General features: G+C 39.3%; 1 protein-coding gene across 1 annotated transcript; it reads right to left on the minus strand.

The window, feature by feature from the left end:
• Positions 1 to 679: 679 nt before the first annotated feature.
• Positions 680 to 12,409, minus strand: gpr143 (G protein-coupled receptor 143). The gene is made up of 9 exons (XM_035409730.1): positions 12,082 to 12,409; positions 7,257 to 7,366; positions 6,980 to 7,074; positions 6,440 to 6,532; positions 5,545 to 5,654; positions 4,913 to 5,021; positions 4,467 to 4,584; positions 2,623 to 2,878; positions 680 to 915 (listed from the first exon to the last, which is right to left on the minus strand). Exons 1-9 carry the CDS (start codon positions 12,335 to 12,337, stop codon positions 809 to 811), a joined length of 1,254 nt encoding a protein of 417 aa, XP_035265621.1. The 5' UTR covers positions 12,338 to 12,409; the 3' UTR covers positions 680 to 808.
• Positions 12,410 to 21,680: the final 9,271 nt, after the last annotated feature.

The following is a 21,680-nucleotide window of genomic DNA, read 5'->3' on the forward strand; positions in this document are numbered from 1 at the left end:
TAATATAAAAACATCCACACATTCAAAACAAAATTTCAACTTCACAACATAAACCTTCAAACACGCATGTCTTTGTGTGTATCATTAGCTAATGAAATTACAAAATGGCATCAGTGCATGCCTGAAACTCAGGAATGTGACAAAGCTAAACACTGCTGCTAAATTAATATTTACTTTTTCTTCTGAGCAGATACAAAAGATAATTTCTTTATTCTCAGTTAATTCATAGAACAGCACTGTTTTTTTTTCTTCTTTCTGTCAGGCCCAACCCACTAACATAAGCATGAACTTTGTTGCTCCATATTTGAATTGTGTGAACTTAAGGCACACTTTTCATAAACAAATCCCGTATGCACAGTTTCTCAGCATAGACGTCTACATGTCTCATCGACTGTCTGGATCGTTAAATTAAGTTATTTTTTTAAGGAAGGTACTGGCACATTAAATGCACCGTTTACACTTGTGTAATAAATGAAGAGGAAAAAGAAACCTTAGTTGGCCCTGACACTTGGTACTAGATATAAGACAAGGAGGAAAAGTAAAAAAGTAAAGCAGAAAAAAGCTAAAACTACTTTTTGCATTGAAAGTCTTGTATATGTCAGTGGGTTTTTTAAAAACACTTGTTCAAGATGTTGGCCTTCAGTGATTGATCACAAGGATGGATCTGTGCCCAATCTTGCTCTCCAGAGGTAGAAGGGCTGGCCAGCTCTCAGCTAGAGTTCCACGCATAACCTTGAGCACAGCTTTCACAGGCCGGAGTAGCGCAGAGAGAGCCGAGTCTGGCAGTCGCTGCTGTTCCTCTCCCCAGCTACTGCTGTGTGGAGTTCTCCCACGACTCTCCCACGTCTGCGTCTACATCCTCATAGTCTCGCAGCTCACTGGAAATGTGGATTTCAATTGTACTAGACTCTGAACCTAGCAAGACAAAATGAGGGAAATGACTCCATTTAGTCAGGTATATCATTTTCCATTAATCAGGTGATCTACATGATGTTTAGTTGTTGATCTGCTAACGTACACAAATGATTTGCCTAATGTATGTTTTTTTTCATAAGGAGTGAAAATACACTGAATGCTAATGAAAGGAGGAATGTCTAGTTGATTTAACTCAATGATCTATAGAAATGTGCATCTCAACTGACCTTGATAAGTCTTAAGTGTTCCTTATGCAGATTTGTCTACTTATCCCAACACTGGTGATTATATTAGTATGAGCATATAGTAAGGCTGATTGTACCAGAAATATCTGTGAAAATGCACTTCTTGCGTAAAATTTTAATGTGGAATGACAAGGTATGTTCTATGGACAGTTGCAGAATAAAATCCTTCCTGTATTCTCTCAAAACAAAAATACATTGGTCTCGATATGTTTAATGCTTAAATTTAAAATAATATTCACACTTTTCTGTTCATATTCATGTTTTTATTACTGCTCAATTCACAAGTTTAACAAATAAAGTCATAAAAATTCAAACTGCAATGCATAAAAATAATGGGTGACCCAAACATTTGCTGAGGTTTGCATTACACAATTCATCCTGCTACCAGACAGTATTGCAACATATCAGCACTGCAGTAAACATCACGATAAGACTGGAGTCCAGGGATTTTTTGATAATATACATCTGACAGAATAGTCATTGGTCGTTGTAATGACTCATTGTTTGTAGAATTTTGCCGCTGAATTCCAGCAGATATGCAGGCCTTTATTCATTTCCCATTCCACAGTAAGGTACAGTTTAATATGCTGCTGCTACAGCGTAACTGCAGTCCCGCTGTTGTATTCGTATTTTCCCCTTTGTCATGTTTATGCTTTTGCTTTTCCCCATATAATGCTAATAAGCTTTTAACCTTGCCCAGGGAAGCTGCTTCAGACTATTTCCCAGACCTGAGCCAACTAATTATTTTTGAAGTACTTTAACCTTTTAGACACCAGCAAACCTTCTGCCTGTTACTGACCATTTTAAATGAGTCAGAGTCTGTTTTTGGCAATATTCACCACAAAATGTAGATTATTATTACGTGCTTTGTTTAGAATGTTTGTTGAAAACTTCCAGGGATTTGCGGAGTGTTTTCCACTTTAGCTAGGATATAAAGTGTTTACGTATTTTGAATATTTATTTCAGCTCTGCCTTTGACTATTGATCAAAATTCTGTTTGCAAGAGGTTCACAGGTTCACAGTCACCTAAGTGAACAACTCCACCACTAAAAGTATAAGGGTTATTCAGGTTGGATTTTCTTTTTTTTTTTTCATACCATCGCAGTTATCCAATATGCTGTATCCTAAATTCAGCAGTATATCTTTGCTTAGTTGAAGCCCTTTCCAAGCAGACTTGGCAGCAGATGCACACTTACTGAAACAAGCTGGTCTAAGGTCATTACTGTACAGAGTAAAGGTAGTGTTTGCCCTGGGCAGAAACCCTGCAAGCGTATAGTCTCAATGCCAGATCATTAATGGCCATCAATCACAGTAACAATAAATATCCAGAGTTTGATGAAGAGTGTAGTTTATAAGAGCAGGTGCTGGAATCCCCGTCCCCACATCCCAGATCAAGAAGACCTGCTGCCGTGCTGGTTGCTGCTTGGGTGTCACCAGCCCTGATACACCGGAGAGCTGTTACCTTCCGAAAGCACGCTGATGGCGTCGGAGGGCTGCTGACCGTTGGCGGCCATGTTCTTCTTGGCCTCCTGGACGTGGCTCTGGAAGTGGAGGGTGGAACCCACGACGGGGTTGTAGCTGCCCGTGGCGGCAGCCGAGGTGGAGGCGGAGTCCCAGGCCAGCTCGCGTTGCGGCCGGAAGCTCAGGTCTACATCGAAGCCTGTCCAGCCGTGGAAAGCCAAGGTATTCAAGAACCCCTGCATGGGGTTGAGGATGCCCTGGAAAAGCCCAGAGGTGAGTAAGATTAACTATTACAAGCTATGTTCTCATAAGTCTGGATTTTTATTTTTAAAAAGTGTACAAAGAGGTTAAATGCAAACCTCATAAATTCCAGTTAAAACGATGATCCCAATGAAGGTAGCACTGCTGATGATTCACTGTTATATTGTTCAAAATGGTAACTGACTTTGTATATTGACCAAATTTCACAGTCAAAAGAACTAAGGGGACTGCTGTTGGCTCATCCTGTTAAGGCACTGCTCTTATGCATGGGTAGACCGCATGGTCTGAATCTAGACCGTGCTGGTGCTTAGTGTGGTCGGCAACCCTGCAGTGCGATGCACAATTGGATCTAGCATCACCCAGGGGTGGGGTTTCAGGCACACGCACCAGCAACCCCTGCTGGTTGATCAGGCACCTAGAAGTCTAGCTCTTTTTCCAGTTCTTGTCTGTGCAAGCTCAACTTGCAAACTGTGTTGTGATAAGATCAAGTGGATCATATTGCGTGCTTTAGAGGAGAGCATATGGTTGTCTGTGTTCTCCCAAGTTGATAGTGGAGGTAGTGGCTATGAGTTACAATGCAGCAGGGCATTGGGAAGAAAATTGAGCAAAAGCATTTAAAAAAATAATTGATCTAATTATTCAATGAGCATATTTGAGCCAAAAGCACTTCAGGACCCTCAGGGAATGTACTGAATTAACTCATAGATCCTCTGGCTGAAAGACCCAAAGTCATACAGAGAAAACCTGCAACTTTTAGAAACCATCCAAGGGATAACTGCTTTCCCCCTCAGTCTGTTTAACATTATAATTCAATGCTGGTGTCTGGTTTAACCCTTGTGCTCGATTTGGGTGAAGTTAGTGTAAAATGGTCTCAGCTGTGTCTGCGACACTTCTAGCTGGTCATTTCTGGTTTGTGACTGGTCAAAGCTGTTCAAAGCTGGTTAAGTAAGCTGGTGGTCAATTGGTGGACAAGCCGACTAGATAGTATGGTCAGCTGGCGAACGCCTGGTTGACCAGCTAAAAAAGCGTTGACCAGTTTAGATTGGTTTAAACTGGAATTTTCTGCCAGATGACACTTTTGAGTGATGTATTCCAAAACCATCAAACCAGCTGGTGTAAGGTGCTAATAAATTAACAAAGCTCAAGGGTTAAATGGCCATTGGGGTTTATAAGAACTTAACATTTTGCCACAAAACTCAGCCTGTTCATATGTGCCCACTATGAAAGAAGAATTATCACTGAATTGGAATTCAACTGCAAGAGCCTAGCAGTATATTTTCCCCTGCTGTTTGTACAAATCCATGAAAAAAAATCAGGAGCTCAAGCTGGTGGACTGCGGAGTGAAAAGAAGCAGCAATTGGCTATAAAGAACATTGCAGTAATCTGACAGGCTAACAATCACAGAATAACAGAGAATCTAAAAAAAAAAAGGCAATAAAATGTGTTCTAAAAAAGACACTGTTGAATAATTCATGGTCTTGGTCAACAGCGTGGAACTGTGTCTCGCTGTGTTTTGAAAGCGAAGGTGTCAGATGTAAGGACACATCTCGGCGTGAGTCAGACGCTGACGGCGGCAGCCCTCACCATAATGAACCAGGTGATGAGAGTGGCGTTGCGCACATTCTTCAGGTGACCAGCTTTGATGTCCGCCTGCATCTCCAGGTAGAACAGCAGGCTCTCGTTGATGATGTTGGGCAACCAGCTGGGAAGGAAAGGGACATGTTGTGTCAATGCTATCTCTCTCCGCAGCCCTGAAACTGAGTGGGAAGTCGCAGGTACATTTAGACGTACTGCATGTGGACTTTCTTTTATTTACGAGCATCACTCAGCAGTGATGGCTTCCAGGGAGAATCTTTTTCTTTGGTTGATGCAATCAAATGTGCTAATTGGTTAATGATGACAGGTGACCGGTGGCAGGTATTATAAACGCATCCGTTTATATAATAGACAGCTTTATATAATGAGACACAGATTGTGTATGTAGTGAGGTGCTGGCAGATACTCAACTCGGCAGAATGCTGCAAACTCACCAGATCATGAAAACGAGCATGATTTTGAAGAATCGTATTTTAATCTCAGTTCCCAGGCGTCTCTCATTCTCGGTGTAGATTCCTTGCCGGCCCTTCAGCAGTGAAGTCACTGTATTACAAGTGTAAAATAGTAATATAATATAATATAATATAATTCTGTAGCTTATGAACAGGACACTTTTAAGAATTTTTCTATAGCCATTGCCCAATTAATGGGGTGTTGAGCTGTCAAAACAGCATTATTACCTTGGTGTTATTAACTACAAAACTAAATGTAGAAATGTTCTTTGATTTCACTTTAACCTATTGCCTTTGTTTTAATTAATCATGTATTTTGTGTAGCACCTTGAGCTGCACTGTTGGGAAAATGCTACACAAAGATATTATAAAAAGCCATGTTTTCTGTTGCAGGCTCACAGCAAGAGAATTGGTTTAGAAATGTCTGTGTGTCATGAATGACACATAGGCAAACAGTGTATCACAAACAGGATTTGTGATAAGATTGCACCTCGGCGTACAAATGAATTGTAATTAATGTAGGGTGTAATGAAGGGGGTGGAGGCAGCTCATTTTTTTGCTGGAGGGGTGATACCTCGCGGTCAGATCTTTGGATGGCGTGGGGTGAGACTCACCTGCGGACACAGTGCGGGCGAAGAGAATGGGGTTGACGATGATGACCAGCAGCAAGGGGGCGTAGGTGGTGATGTAATGCGGTACGGCGTGCTGCAGGCCATTCTCACAGCTGCAACGAGAACCAAAGCTGTGAGTTGCCCTGGCAACATCGGTCACGTCACGTCACTTTACAAAAAGCGCAAAAAAGTAGCAAGAGGCACACTTTAGCCCAGCAGTTGTAATGAGGAATACATTTGTGTTCAATCAAAAAAAAAGAATCCATGCCTGAGTAACTCATTTTTTGAGGTATTTATTACATTTGCTGTACATGACAGGACTGGCCCCAAATAAATGTTTTGTTCTATTCAGCTTCATTCCTCAGGTTAGTCTTCTATGAAGTCAGCTGGTTAAGGATTCCTTTTAGGCAATGCCATTCCGCTTGGGTCACAAATTACAGCCTGCTGGGGTTGGGGGCACTTTAATACCAAGATCCAATACTCCAAGGTCACATGTTTGTTGTGTAAATGGATTCATATATTTGGTAATGAGGCCCACAGAATCTTCCATATAAGGCCTACTTCAACAGTGTAGCGTACCTTTTTTCTGAAAATAGTTCCTTAAAAAATTTTTTTTTGAATACAGTTTTTAAAAAAAGTTCAGGTCATTTACCATTTTTTTCTTCAAAGAACAGCCCAAGATAGCCTTCTGAGATTGAACTCTTAACTGAAATCGAAAAAATGTATCCACAAAATGACCTCATTGAAGTGGTTTGACCTAGTAATGACAGAGCGCTGCTTCAGTGGTTCAAGTCAATGTGAACCAATCAAATGGTTTTCTCTTCCAAAAAAGATTCCATACAAATGACGCATGAGCATAAACTGGCAGATAGGAGATACTTCTGTGTTGTTCCACTACCTTGAAATTGAGGGGTAGTACAGCATGGCCACGCCTTCAACGCACAGCAGTACCGCCAGGCCCCATGTGATCATGTGATACAACACAATAGTGCTGGAAGGGAAGCCACATACAGACAAACCATACACACATACACGCCGGTCACATGGCAGTCCCTGCATATGCAAGGGAAAACACTATATACTACTGTTCTCAATTTTTAGAAAAATTATTTAACTTGCATGAAAATCCTAGAAGATACCAGTATCGATATCACAGAAGATGCCTCAAAATATAAAGCATTCAGACCAAAATCTTTGCAGTACTGGACTAGAAAAGACCTGTTTTAGTATTTTGATAAGTAAAAACAATTACATGAGCAAATTCTACGAGCAGGCCCACTGGTATTAGCAGCACTCTCACAATGCTTTTTGGTTGGGTAGCATTTTTCTCCATCAGAGAAATAATGCACGTAAATATTGCATTTTGTTTATATTGCGTTTTATTGCAAGAGAAACTGGTTCATGGATAACGTGTTAAACCGAGAGGGCATAAAAATACCTCAAACCGGCAGATCTTTTCACCACGAGGTAGACGTCTACCGCATAGCAAAAGGTCCACCAGAAGGAGGCACTAAAGAAAAGCTGGATCCACATCTGAAAAAAAAGAAAAGAAAATGACGACGTAAAACTTTTTGATAGATGATTTTTATCATCTCCATCTGCAGACAGTGTTACTCATAGGCAGGACTGAGTTAATTGTGACTTAGTATGTACTTCCTGTGCTTGGGGCCTGAGGAGGAAGTGGAAGGGTTGGGGTTGGGGAACCACATACATACCGCGCTGCCCACGCAGAACACCTCTGGCCACACATCAGTGCTGGAGGCATCAGAGATCCCACTAATGAGGTCAGGCAGGCCCAGCCAGATGGATGACCTCACAATTATACCTGGATGAAAAAATTGAGAAGAAAAAAATCTGGATATAGAGCATACTGCAAACAGCAACCCTGTTCTAGGGTTGTTAGACTCCAGTCCTCGAGTGCCACACTAGTGTTTGATGTGTTTCAGTGCCAGTGTTTCTACTGATTGGCTAGAGAGACCACAGGCTCTGTTTCCAAGACCTTAATTGGCTGCTGACTGAAATAGAACCACTGTGGCTCCATTACATTGTGGCCTTCCTGGCCCTGATTTTGACACCATGATCTAAAAATACGGTTATATGTTTAATTAATTCTTTATCAATTTTCTTCAGATAAGCAATTTCATTTAGTCTACTTTTGCCATGCCGTATTTTCATTACTTTACACTGTTTGTATTCGTACCACACAGAACCACCTTGAAAACCAGCTGTTTTCTCAAGAGGTTTGACCATGAACCAAATTTGTAAATATATTTAAAAGTGTCAGATAATCCCTTTAATATACTACCATGTATTACAAACATACAATATACTCTAATGCAATACTGAAAAATGAATCAAAACGTGAAGGCCCTCAAAAAGATATTTGCCAAGATATTATTTTTTTCTAAATAATATATTATTTTGGTTATACATATCCTTCTGAGACAAAGAGACATTTGCTGTATTTTACAAAATATTTCTATGTTAGACATTTATCAGTACAAATGACAATATACACTGCACATTCCATTTTACAGTTTTTTTCACAAGTAAGTGTTGTCCTTGTATCAATGGTATGTGTAATTAAACACTGAATATATTATCAGAACAGAATTATCATAAACAGAGAACTTAAGGATGACAGTATATTGGATCTCCATATATGTGAAAATATATTTCTGCTGTTGCGCAAGTGAAGCACTTAGTGAATCTCAAACATAACCATAGTGTGGAAAAATCCAACATTGGGGTAACAGGGCAGCTGGAGGCTTCAAACGGAACTAACTTAGTGTATGCTGCCTTTGTGAGTCTTAAGCAGACATTTCAGAAGGCCTCAGGTCATGTGACCCAAAATACTTTCTACGGTAGAGATTTCCAAAGGGTTCAAGGATTTGTATGATACTTGTGATCAAGGCACATATTTACAGACAGTAATTAAACTGAAGGTGCAAACATAATGAAGAGGTACGTGAGTTGAAACCTTGGGCTGAAGAGGGTCTGGTTCCAAGTGTACGTCAGAAACCTCTGATCTGTAGTATGTAATAATTGCTCACATATGTATATTAACAGAAGATGGACATGTGGCAAGAAGCAAACGTGATTTCAGAAAGACAGTTTGGTTCATAATGATTAAAGTATTTTGGGTCATTCTGTTTAAAATCAATTGCCAATTATCATGACCATTTTTTTCTTTACTCTTTAATGGATACCGATACTCTTTTAGGGCACAATTATTCAAAGCCTGACTGTTACCCACTGCCTCGTATGGAGGACTGTTTAGATTAGGTAGGGAACACAAAGTTTGTGACAAAATTGGATCTGTTGAAAGGTTATTGGCAGGTACCATTAACACAAAGAGCTAGGGAGATCTCTGCGTTTATTACACCAGGCGGACTGTTCTCTTACTCTGTCATGCCCTTTGGGTTGCGTAACGCTCCTGCAACTTTTCAACGACTTATGAACAAAGTCCTGTCTGGTCTACCAGGGTGTGCAGCCTATTTAGATGATGTGGTTCTGTACAGTGACACCTGGAAGTCTCATGCCCAGTGTATTGAGGCCGTATTGGACAGGCTGGTTGAGGCTAGATTGATTGTCAACTTGGCAAAATGCGAGTTTGCCAAGGCGACAGTGCCATACCTTGGCAGAGTGGTAGGTCAGGGGGAAATTCGGCCGGTAAGTGCCAAGGTTGAGTCGGTTGAAAAGTACCCTGTGCCCACAACAAAGAAAGAGCTTAAGCGTTTTTTAGGTTTGGTAGGCTATTACCGCAGTTTTTGTCGTAATTTTTCCACCGTGGTCAACCCACTATGAAACCTATTTAACAAGAAAGCAGTCTTTGTCTGGTCCCCGAGGTGTCAAGCTTCTTTTGATGCCGTAAATAAACTTGCTTTGCTGTGCTCCTGTCTTGGCAGCTCCTAATTTTGAAATCCAGGTGGATGCCAGTGGAGTGGGTGCAGGAGCTGTTTTGCTGCAGGAGGGGGAAGAGGGTATAAACCATCCGGTATGCTTCTTCTCAAGTGAGTTCAATCGTCGCCAATTGAACTATTCAGTCGTGGAAAAGGAGACACTGGCGTTGATCTGGGCCCTACAGTTTTTTGAAGTATATGTGGGGGCAGGGTCAACACCAGTCACAATATACACTGATCACAATCCCCTGACTTTCTTCTCTAGTATGCAGAACAGCAATCAGCAGTTGATGCGCTGGTTGTTGTTCTTGCAGCCATACAAGCTGAACATCCACATAAAGGGCTAGGACAACGTGATGGCTGATGCGTTGTCTCGAGCAGTGTGGTAGTGCCCACGGCGACCCTAGTGGGTCTCCGTTTTATGGGGGGGGGGTGTGAAGGCCCTGGCCGTCTGCCCTCCCTGTTTGTCTAGAACTTCCTGTTTGTAACTCCCTGTTCTGTCTCTTTAAGGTCTTGTGCCGTAGGAGCCAGTTTGAGCGACTGGCTCCGCCCTTGATTAGCTGTACCTATGGGGGAGAAGGCATAAAAGGCCTGCTTGTAGCTGACTAGGCTCTCTCCCGATTCTCTGGCCAGCTGGTGCCTGGGCACCTCCATTTTGTTTGTTTTTTCTGTTTGTTGCACCCTTCAACAACTACACACATACTGTTTTCATTGCATCCACCCATGCATACGCTTCCTGATTACTGATTCCACACTCCATTTCTTGATTTTTCATTTAGTTTCATAAACTTTTGTTAAGAAAACTGTTGCTACAGTGTGGACCTCCCCTTCTTTGTTATGGCCTAACCAAGCCGGGCATAACATCTGTGTGTAAAACTTTACAAGATTTACAGAACGTATAGCAATTGGCGATATGTTTGGTAATATTAGAAATAACTTTAAATGGAAGAATTGTGGAAAATACCAATTCATTCGAGTCATTTTTATCAATGCCTTTTTATTCTTACACTGTATCATTTGTTTTTCAGCTGCTGAAATTTAGTCATTTGCAGGAGTTGGAAAAAAAAAACACTCATACTGAATCAAAGGCTTTATTCTATCCGAGGTTTACGCCTTATTTATTAATGCTAGTTGTTAAATAACTACTAGGATATGTTTCTGAATTAAAAAAAAAAAAAAAAAACTAGGGAATTAAAATTTGATTACTGAAAAATGTTTATAATTACTTTTTCTCCAAAATTTCTGGATTACTATTGCTCAATTGAGAAAGAAAAAGTTGTATACTTTATCAAAGTTAATACTGAATATTATAATTCAGTTTATTAATATTTTTGCCAAAAGGGGTTAGTGAATACACATTGTTCTTCAGTAAGGAAGTCATTATTAATACCGAAGAAATATTTGAGTTTGCTGTGGAAAGCATGATCCAGTTATTAGAATAAACTCTAAATATAAGATCTTGGAATCAACACAGTAATTTGAAAATCGCATTACCCAAAAGCCACACCAGAAAGTTTATTTTTAGCATGTTGGGGATATGACATTATAATGCCACATCGCTTTGTTGATTCCATTAGCTGGTACAGATGTCTTCGGTATGCTATATGTGTTGCAGCAACACAGCCAGTTATAAAGATTACTGCATGGGTGACTAGATATAGCCATGTTTACTTTCACAGGAAGTGGACCATCATATGAGGTCACGTCCTCCTTATCTTTATACACTCTCAGGTCATCATGATCTTAAAGAAGACTTGCCTGAATCTGAGGTGTCACTGCCTGTATTGCAAATGCTTAATGAGCTATCTCTGAAACATACAATAACCTGGCCCTAAAAGGTCAAAGCTGTCACATCAATGTGTTACATCAACAGTGAAGTTTACTTCTTTATTGAAACATCAACATCCTCCATGCCCTACATTTCTGCCATTGAAGCCTAATAGTCACTCACACCTCCAAACACCACAGCTTGTTTGCTAACTACACAGCAACATATTCCGCATTACACCAATTCTGATATCTGAGAATATATTTTACTTTGACAAAGTACATGTGATCCCCTGGACTCCATACTCCATATAAATGAAGTCAAGTTAACACTGAGCATATTATGTACATTATTTATAGACATTAAAATATTTTCCCCTCATGTTTTGTGGCCTATATTATAATTTATGAATAGACAATAAGGTCAATACCAAATAAGTAAACGAATGCTTTTGTGTACATTCATGTTAGATACTGCCATAACAAAAATTATTGTATGTCTTGTCAAAACACGCTAGCGTTTTTTTTTTGTTTTTTTTACAAATATAAAATATATTATGATGCTGTAGCTGAAAACAGTGCGGCTTTCACAAATGTAATGTTTTTGTGAACACCTCGATGCTAATATGTTCATATCGTGCAACATGCCATTGTCCAACATGTCCTTTCTGAGGACAGAGCTGTAGCACTACCATAAAGGCCTGAGTTCGGCTCATCTTTAAAACCTTTTAAACAATACTAATACTAATATACACTAGGTGTTCAAATCAAGCTCATAATAAAATGGGAATGACTCAAAAATGTTTAAAACAGAAGCTTGAGGCTTTGCGGTACATCCTGAGCAAGATAATGTGCCTTCACCATGCCCTACCTGCACACCCAAGAATATCGCACACGCTGATGATGAACAGTATTCTCGAAGACGAGGCCGGTTTGGGGAGCGGATATTGTCCAAGGCGCCTGTAGCTCCTCCGTTTGGGCAACATCTGTAGGATGGAGAAAACGAGGCTAACGCCTGCACTACCGATGCAGATGCCGCTGAAAAACAATGGCTGAAAATTAATGACGAATTCCGTGGACGCGTCTCTGTTGGGGCAACAGAAAGTTTCGAGCCTGGGAGATGCCATTGTGAGTCGCTATCGGAGTTCGGTGTCCGCAGTAAAAGGAAATCCATTCATTTAGTCCATGGCCTCAGCTCCGAGAGAAATCACGAGATGAATCATCATGTGCTTCTTTTTAATCCCCCCCAGGCTGAGCCCAACTGCCTCTCCAGGAATGTGAATGAGAAATCCAAGTCAAAAGCCAATTTTCGGCTATTCAGTATTTTAAAGAACAATTTTATTCGTTATTGAAATGGCATACGCCTGTATGTGCAGTTATTTATTCGTATGACTCATTGATAACCGCTGAATGAGGCCTAACCATCAATGGAAGTGGAAACTCAAAAACTCTTTTACATTTTCTGAATTACTTGTCTGCCTTTGTTTCTATTGTATGCAGTGGGCATTAATCTTTTTTTACGCTTCAGACAGACTTTTTTTTTTATTGTGTTCAGGTCTGTTGTGATCTCCATTAGTGACTCAGCCCTTCACTTCTTTGAAAAATGCTTACAGAACGTAACCCCTCTTAATGGTCTCACAACACATTCATAACTGTCATATTTCAATGCTGGTGCATTAATCAAAACACAGCATTTCTATTCAAGTAAAAATAATCAAAATGGCAGAAATATGCCACGCGGAACATTTTCATATCATTTACTGCCATCTGGTGGTGACATGGAATATTACAGTGTATGTCCTGGAATAGATTCCTTAAAAGCGCGCGAACGCACACGCACACACTTTCAGCAGTAACACATACTACTGGTGTGGTATGGTTAATTAATAATTATATGTTTTATGCTTTCTGTATCTAGTCTATAATATATCAAGCTCTCCAAGTCTGTTACAAGGTTTGAAGAGAGGTTGAGTAGCCTTGAGAGAGGACAAGTGTAAAGGGAATTGACATCACTCATTTAGCTGGATAATTGTATCTGTATTGGCCTAAATGTGAATGTAAATGTAAAGAAGGTACTCTTAGTGGAACTAAGCACAGCTCCTCAGAAAAAGCCTTCCCCCACATGGAGCCCCCACATATCACTATGTTCACTGTTTACTGTTATGTGAATGGCATGGGCAAAACTGTCACAGTCACTGAGTGTTTGTCATTGCTATGGAAACAAATCCAGCCTCAGAAGCACTTACTATGGAATATGATTTTACTGCCCATTCAAAAATGGTTTGAAAGTTGCATTCACTGAGGACATTTATAAAACATTTTATTAAAAAAATTAGCTTCTTTATTTTAGTATGTTAAAAAAAGACATTTTGGCAAGTACTTGGACATTATTAAATTAAGATCACGACCACATGGGGGCGTTATAGCATTTCTCATAGCTGGTTAAATCCTGCGCTAAGTGTTAACAAATGAGTCAAACATTTCAGCGAGTTTTAACTCCGCAGAGACGTTTAGGCAAGTTGATCCTAGGTCAGATATTTTCATCAGTTCTGTTGTCGGCAATGCTGTCTCATGTCTGATTTCCCCACTGAAACTACTGAATTTGACAGGACTGTTTGTATTAAGATAAAGCAGAGGAAACAAAATTGTAACACTTGTCGTAATTATTAAGCGTTTCTGTACAGATTGATGCTGTTACTTTTAATTGAACACTGCATTTCTGGGTTGAGGCTTCATTGCTGGAGCTACGAACCCTGAGGTTTGCTGTGTGTTTTGACTAAGCTGTCGGTTTTATGGATCTGTAGCATTGGCTCCTCAGGGATGCAAACAATGTGTATTAAATCCTCCTCACAGCCTCTCTTCCTATTCTCTTGTGTAACATACCCTTTGGTAACTAGCTGTCAAGTCTGCTCAGACTTGATGTTGACTTATATTGGCACATAACACAACAGGTGCAGATCTTAAACAGTTTAAAAGCTACAAACTCAAAGGTATGATGCGAAGGCCATAAGGCTCAATGACAGTAAAATATAAACAAGATTTACAGATGACTTAGCCTGCGATCACACTACTTTTAACACAAATCTAGTGAGGCATAATGACAGGCTGAAGTTAAAACAGGAGGAAAGGAAAACAACAATATTGGCAGCGATATAAAGATTCTCTTATTTACTTGTGCATTTGAACATATTGCAACATGGGCTTTAATTAATTCACCAAATTAGTTTTTATTCATCAGTCAGTTTAATCAGTATCCAGGAAAGGGACTGTAAACAGAACCATTCCTATAATTGTCCTATGCAAATGTGATATTTACATTTTCATTAAAAAGGTGCTGAGATCTCCATGGCAATTTTTATCAGCAGAATCTGGTTTACAAATTCTGTTTCATAATGCAGGCATGAGCAAAAATATTATGCTTCCTATTATTGCTCTTTACAGATGTGTATATTTTATGTCAATATTGCAAATACTGATAATAATAATAAGATTACGACTATGACTATGATTACGAATACTACTACTACTGATAATAAGAATCATCATCATATTTTTTGTTCCAGCTGTACAGTACAAAAAAAATAAAGAGATTAAAATGTTGACCAGAGGAATTAAAGAGACATGATAAGACCATAACATTAGCAATAAAACAAAATAATCACATTAAGAAAATGATTTTAAATTACCAGTAAAAACCAGAGTAACATTAAACATCCAAAAGCCATTACTTCAATGTTTTTGATGGTTTTCAAAGGGGGCACTGCAGCATGACTGCTTTACTCCGACCAACATCCAGAAAGGTATGCCAACAGGAAGTAGAAGTTCTCTGTTAACATCTTAGGGAACTCAAGGTGCTGAAGATGTTTCAAAATGACACAACCACAGAATGGCGTACAGAGCACATGCCTGTCCATCAGGCTCAGAATATATGTGAGCTGAGTCTAAAATCAATTCCTCACGTATCTTCTGTCTCCTTACCTCGGGCGTTGCTGTATTTTATATCAGGGGTGCATGACTCTAGTCCTGGAGAGCCAGTGTATGTATGCTTGTTTATGTTCAAACCAGTTACTCAGTCTTAGTTTTCTAAAGAGCAGTGCACACCAGTGCTGATATGCTTTTGGACTACAGCAAAATGTAATCTGTCGCTGTAGGTCTTGGCTATCAAAAAAGTCACATCAAGTAAATATTTGGCCTAATTAAATAATTAAGCACAGAAGTTGGAAAGACACCTCAAAACAGATCCGCCCTTGGTGTGCTCCTTGTTTTAGATGAATCACAAAGGGCACTACTGTATTTTATAATATAACAATAGATGTTTTTTATTATTCAGTAAATAAGTACAACTAAAAGAAAAAAGGAATTCCACAATAATGCTTAATCAAAAGTTGTACTGATGGTATAGAGCACCATTGGATGTTCAGGTACAAACATACTCTACAGATAAAACTGATTTAAGAAAACCTGTTTGGGATTTTCCAATAGAGCACATGCCAAGCTAGCTGTATGATAGGTTGATACTCTGATGAAAGTCATCCATTGTCAATTAAAATAAATTTAATTTAATCTGTTTTCTCTTCCCTTCCTGAACCAGTGGTATTTTTTAAGATGTGCAAATGTTTTCTTGCTTGGCAAGACGCCAGGAAATCTGGGCAATGCATTGTGTGATAATTTGGTTTGAGGAAACATCTGTCTCCTCATTTTGTTTCAGAAAGTAACTGTATAGATTTGGATCAAGGCAAAAAGTTGGAAGCATAATGCAGCAGTTTACCGGTGAAAGCTGTACAGAGCCTGCCAAATTAGCAACCATTAACAGTTTCCGCTGGAAGATTTAGGATCATTGCAGCTTTACAACAATCTTCAACAAACACACCACACCCCTTATTCACATTCAAGATGAAGTTTATAAATGCATTATGAAGCTAGTGGCAAATTTTAGTTCTGTTTGCCACAAACGTCAGATAACATCAGCAAACAGTCTGAAAAGGTAGTGTATTGCAAATAAAAATGGCTGACCAAGTTGAACACATAAGAGAACAAATAAATAAATTGCTGTTATAATCCACAATTTATATGGCGGGTGCATTTAAAAAAAAATTTTTTTTAACCAACCACTACAATTGCCTCCATGTGTCAGTTTCTGCAGGGGATCTGGAAAATTGAGTCTGTTCCACATTAAATCAGTGCTTGCATAATTTTCCAGTGGTGACAATTTTTTTTTTCTTTAGGCAATTTTCCGAGGTTTAGGCCCCATTAGATTGTGTTAATGAATACATCCTCTGATGTGATTTGATGTCACGTCACTCTCGTATATCAGCCTTGTGTTTGACATTGTTTTGGAATATAGACCTTTAACTTGAGACCAGCCTGTTCCAAGCAAGCTACAGTGCGTGTAGTGTGCTGGGAACTGCGCCATGCTTCTCATGTTAAACGTCAACTGATTGCTACAATCTTGCGCCTTTGTGATGTATTATTTTTATATAATACCAGTTGCATACATCGCTTTGTTCTTTCCAGGTATTTATTACAATGAGGCAGAATTAGGAAGAATTTTTTTCACGTAGAGAGCAGTCAATCTGTGGAATGGCCTGCCAGGTCACGTAGTAGAGGCAGAAACTCTGGGAATTTTCAAGACTAGGCTTGATACGGTGTTAGATACTACCTAGTGTGTAGGTCTATAGGTAATCAGAGCTGAATGGGCAGTTCTCATCATTATGTTATGTTATGTTATGTCATGTTATGTTATGTTATGTTATGTTATGTTATGTTATGTTATGTTATGTTATGTTATGTTATGTTATGTTATGTTATGTTATGTTATGTTATGTTATGTTATGTTATGTTATGTTAAAAATTTCAAATCTCTGTGAAGTCCACCTGGTTAGATTAAGGTTAAGTAACAATAAAAATACAAGGGCAGACTTGCTCTGATTTACTAAGGCTTGGTCACAACAGTGCAATCCTATGTACTGCCTGTCCATTAAAATTATTGTAAATTATTGCAGAACTGGCCATTTCATTTCATTCCCTCATCAGACTCATTTGGGGATGAGAGTAAATAGTATCCAGCGACAGGATTCAGGTCTATGGGAGCTAATCCAAAGAGACGCGGCTAATGCGGAGATGTTAGCTGTCCTAATTTGGAACACTCATTAACTCCCCATCGATTCTCTTCCTCCAATTAGCCGCACACCATGAACCATTACCATCCCGGTGACAATGGATACAAGCAGTCCTGTTCAGCTTCAATTGGCATCCTGCTCAAATTGTTTTGGTGTTGAATTCATCTGTGTAATTGATATTGCTCTGGTCAGCTTGGCTTCTACTGTACATGTAGAAGTAGGGGGACCGTGGTGCTCACTCTTGCTCTAATACAGTAGAAAAATCTGTAATTTTTGCACTTTGAGTACCTGTCAGCTTCACAATCCGGATGGACTGCGTTCTAAATCATACCCAGCACCATATAGACATTACATTACATATATTTGTCAGAAACTTTTATCCAAAGCGACGTACAATAAGTGCATACCAAAGGTCACTGGAACAACTACATACTATATATACATCTAAAGAGGTCTAGCATCTTTAACCTTATCAAGACAGTCTCCTTCCGTGCTGTATTAAGGTAGACAACATATAATCATCATTGATTATTACATGGTTTTTTAATGTATTTCTTTTTCATTTATTCAGACGGGAGAAAGAGTTACAGATGGCCATAGTGTCACAGTACGGAAAGGAGATTTCTGGGCAGTCAAATCCCCAGAGAGATTTATATTTGGATTGAGAGTTGCCAGTCCTACAAACTGCACCTCAAGATCTGCCTCATGTTCAGGTTTCTAAACCATTACAGAGCTCTAGGGGTATTCAAGTGTTCCATAATTTATTTTCCAAACAACCAATTAGCTGGTTAACAATTGTGTCAAGAGTTGCTAGTGGCACGTACATCTGTTGCCTTTCTCATAGCCATCAAAGCTACTATAAACGAAACAACAGTCTGCACACTGCAAGGCTCCCATTCAATAATGTTTTAATGCACTAGAGCAAGTGACGTTTTGGGCGTACAGACCCGTCATAAGACTTGTGAAACGTCACTAACTCTGGTGCATTAAAAAGTTATTGAATGGGATCCTTGCAGTGTGCAGACTGTTGTTTCACTTATCGTAGCAATTGTATCAGCCAGACAAGGGAATCCTACAGGGCTTGTCCCTATTTTAATGTGAGAGTAGTAGCAATATAGCTGATAGCATGTTGTTCCTTCTTTAGCAGCACTCAGAGCTGATCCCACCTGCGCAAAGGCTTTTACTGCTCATCCTCAGGGGGCAACATTCCACTTTCGCCTCTTTTCCCCTGCAAATTGACTAGTACTCACTGAAACAAAACTGCAATGCATGCAGCCAACACAAGTAATGCTAAGAAAAACATGATTATTTCTGTTGGTAGCAGGAAGGCTGGGTTAGGAATGTACATATGAACAATAATGCATGTGAACACATGTAAAACTAATTTTTACATTAGAATCCAAGAAGGACTTTCCACTGAGCCAATCCAGACAATGCATGTTAATTAAAGAAAGTAACTGGAAATATAAACGCACAATTCCAGGAAGCCATGAAAGACCACATATGTTAATGAAAGTAAATAACTTACATGAATGGTATGTGGCAAGAACGCAACAAGTTTTAATATACTGAAAAAGCCTTGTTCAGTTAAGATTATTTTAGCATTACCTTCCTCCTGCTATGCTTCTATCAGTTGGTCCAGTCTAATGAGTGTCTTACCATGACAACCAAATTCCCAATGTGACAGATATACATGTTTACCTGCATTCTTAATGGGAGCTGCCCTCCCAGAGAACAATTTATAAAATTACCAGAATATTGGCAAATTTAAATACTCCGTGCACATACATTTGTCCAGTATCCTGGATCACCCCCGAGACACAACTACTCCGGGTATGTTTTGTACATACACACACATATTGAAATGAACATGTTGTTTACTGTATGGCCAAAGGGAACCCACATTTAAGAGTTTGGGGTAAGACGTGAAGCTGTATTCCTGTATCTGAAGCGATGCAATCTCATCCACATGAGTGCCTCTTCCCTTAATTGGCCTGGAATCAGGTCTCTTGCTCCAGCCTTCCCCACTGTGCCCTTTGAGTGGGCTGTGCTGTCTCTGCCTAAAAGGCAGTAATTACCTTGAGATTTCCTATTTCATTCTATGGGTAATTAAAACAAAGGCAAACAAACAAACAAAAAAAGCTAGCTACGTGAGACATTGATTTCCCAGGTTTCTGTGCAGTTGGATGAGCCTTTGAGTAACCCCATTCCTCATGCTGTTTGCAATTAGCAGGCTTGGCCGTTGCGAGATTGACAGATTGTTAGAGACACAGAACCAGGGATCCCGCACAGAAATGCTGCACCCGGATGAAGGGCTGCATGTGATAATAAAAGGATACATAGTTTCAAAAGGAGTGAATTTGACAAAAATGCCTTGCAATATATCAATATCTGAAAGCAGCAATAATTGATATATTTCTTCATATATTGTGATGTGTTGCAGTGTCTTGATAATATATTATACATGCAAGGGTTTGCATTTATGTGTGTGTATGTATGTAGGCAGACATCAACATTCAGTAGGATGAGCAATGGTTAGAGCCCTGGAATCTCCAGAATCTGTTTAACTGGGTCATACTCCATCTTAGCTGGTGCTGTCAGCCTCTGCTGAACAATTACAGTCTATTTTTCATGAGTAAAGCAAGTTCAGTTTTAATTTTGTCCTTATCTCTTTTCTGATCTTAAAGTCTTGGTTTGTGAATTATCTTGTCTCAAGAGCTCATTTAGGTAATTGACTTGCTGGAAACAAAGGCATTCAGATGAATGCAGGCGCACTAATGCAAAAGAACAATCTTTAAAATGACCCCCTTTGGATACATTTGGTCAATGTCTCTTCAAAAAGGGAGACTTTGGTGCCAACAATCCTAAAGAGCAATGTTCCATTGGCTGAACCTTCTTTAAAAGCGAATGAGAAAAAGGAAGCAAATTAGAGGTAAATTTTCCAGTCTCTGCAATTTGAGCTTATGTTTTTTTATTTCTAGTGGAGGTTCCCTTTAATCCAATATTGGACATATATTTGATTAGGTTGTAATAGGGGTTGATAGGTCTAACAGTGCTGAGGATAATCTGAGCCTTGGTGTGGAGACTCATTAATCTGCTTGCACAGAGAGATGGGGGGGACTGGAAGTTGAAAATCCCCCAAATACGTTTAGTCAATCTGGACCTGTCTCTCAGTAACGTCTGTATCGGCAAGAATTGCCATGACCATGACAATAAATGTTGACTTTTTTAGTTTCTGTGTTCCAGGGGAAGCTTTTTGATGTTTATTTATTTACTTTGATTGAAAGATGCATGACTTAGGACATAACATAATTAATTTATCACTGCTGAAATATGTATGTCAGGGAGAGAGAACAGCACTTTATCAGCACTTTCAGGAGCTAATAGATCGTAACCGGCTGATGTTTTTGAAGTTCTGGTATTTTGTATGAGTTTAAAAGTGGAGTACAAAGAACCTTCTATGGTGTGGTGTTATTCGCACACACACACACATACACACACACACACACACACAGCTGAGCTGTTTGATCTCTGTAGCTGTGCGCTGTAGTAGTGGTGCTTAAATCGTAGGACTCAAAGGCAAAAGGGACACAAGTACTCAAAATCCTGTTGGGACTCTTTATGTGAAGTGCTGCAATGCAAATAAAGCCTAATGGATGGGTCAACCATGAAACATACTAATAAAGGTAGCCATAGGTAAGCATAAAAACAACAAATAAAAGAAATAATGTATGCTGTAAATTTTTGCCTGTACTAAAACAAATCACATATGACTACTGGGAGTAGATAAGCTTGGTGTGCCAGTCCAAGTGGTACAAAAGTAAGTCCTTGAGAAGCTAGTGCTGGTGAAAACTATGCTCGGAGCAGATAAAATTAGCAGATTAAACAAACAAATGTGTCTTTCTTATAGTATGTGTGAATACACCCACCCACTAGGTTTTGATTACCTTAAAGGATGGTTAGCAGCTAAACTCCTACACATCACTGGTGCTTTGGGAGCCAAGGAAGCACATTAAGAAGAATGTATAAAAATCACTTTAGAAATATTATTATTATTATTATTATTATTATTATTATTATTATAGTAATGTGATGGTACTGTGTTTTGTAGTTGTTCCATTGACCTTCGGTATGCACTTATTGTACGTCACTTTGGATAAAAGCGTCTGCCAAATAAATGTAATGTAATGTAATCGTGTGTCCTGTTCAGTATTTCTGACAGTTCTTCTAATTTCCATTTGCTAATTCATAAAATCATGATAAATGACAAATTCAGAGGCCATTGATTATAAGTGTGCTTTATTTGCCAATATACACCATTTCTTCTTGAATTAAATACGCTAATTTCAAT

This window comes from Anguilla anguilla, chromosome 3, assembly GCF_013347855.1.
Source record: "Anguilla anguilla isolate fAngAng1 chromosome 3, fAngAng1.pri, whole genome shotgun sequence".
In the NCBI taxonomy this organism is placed as follows: domain Eukaryota; kingdom Metazoa; phylum Chordata; class Actinopteri; order Anguilliformes; family Anguillidae; genus Anguilla; species Anguilla anguilla.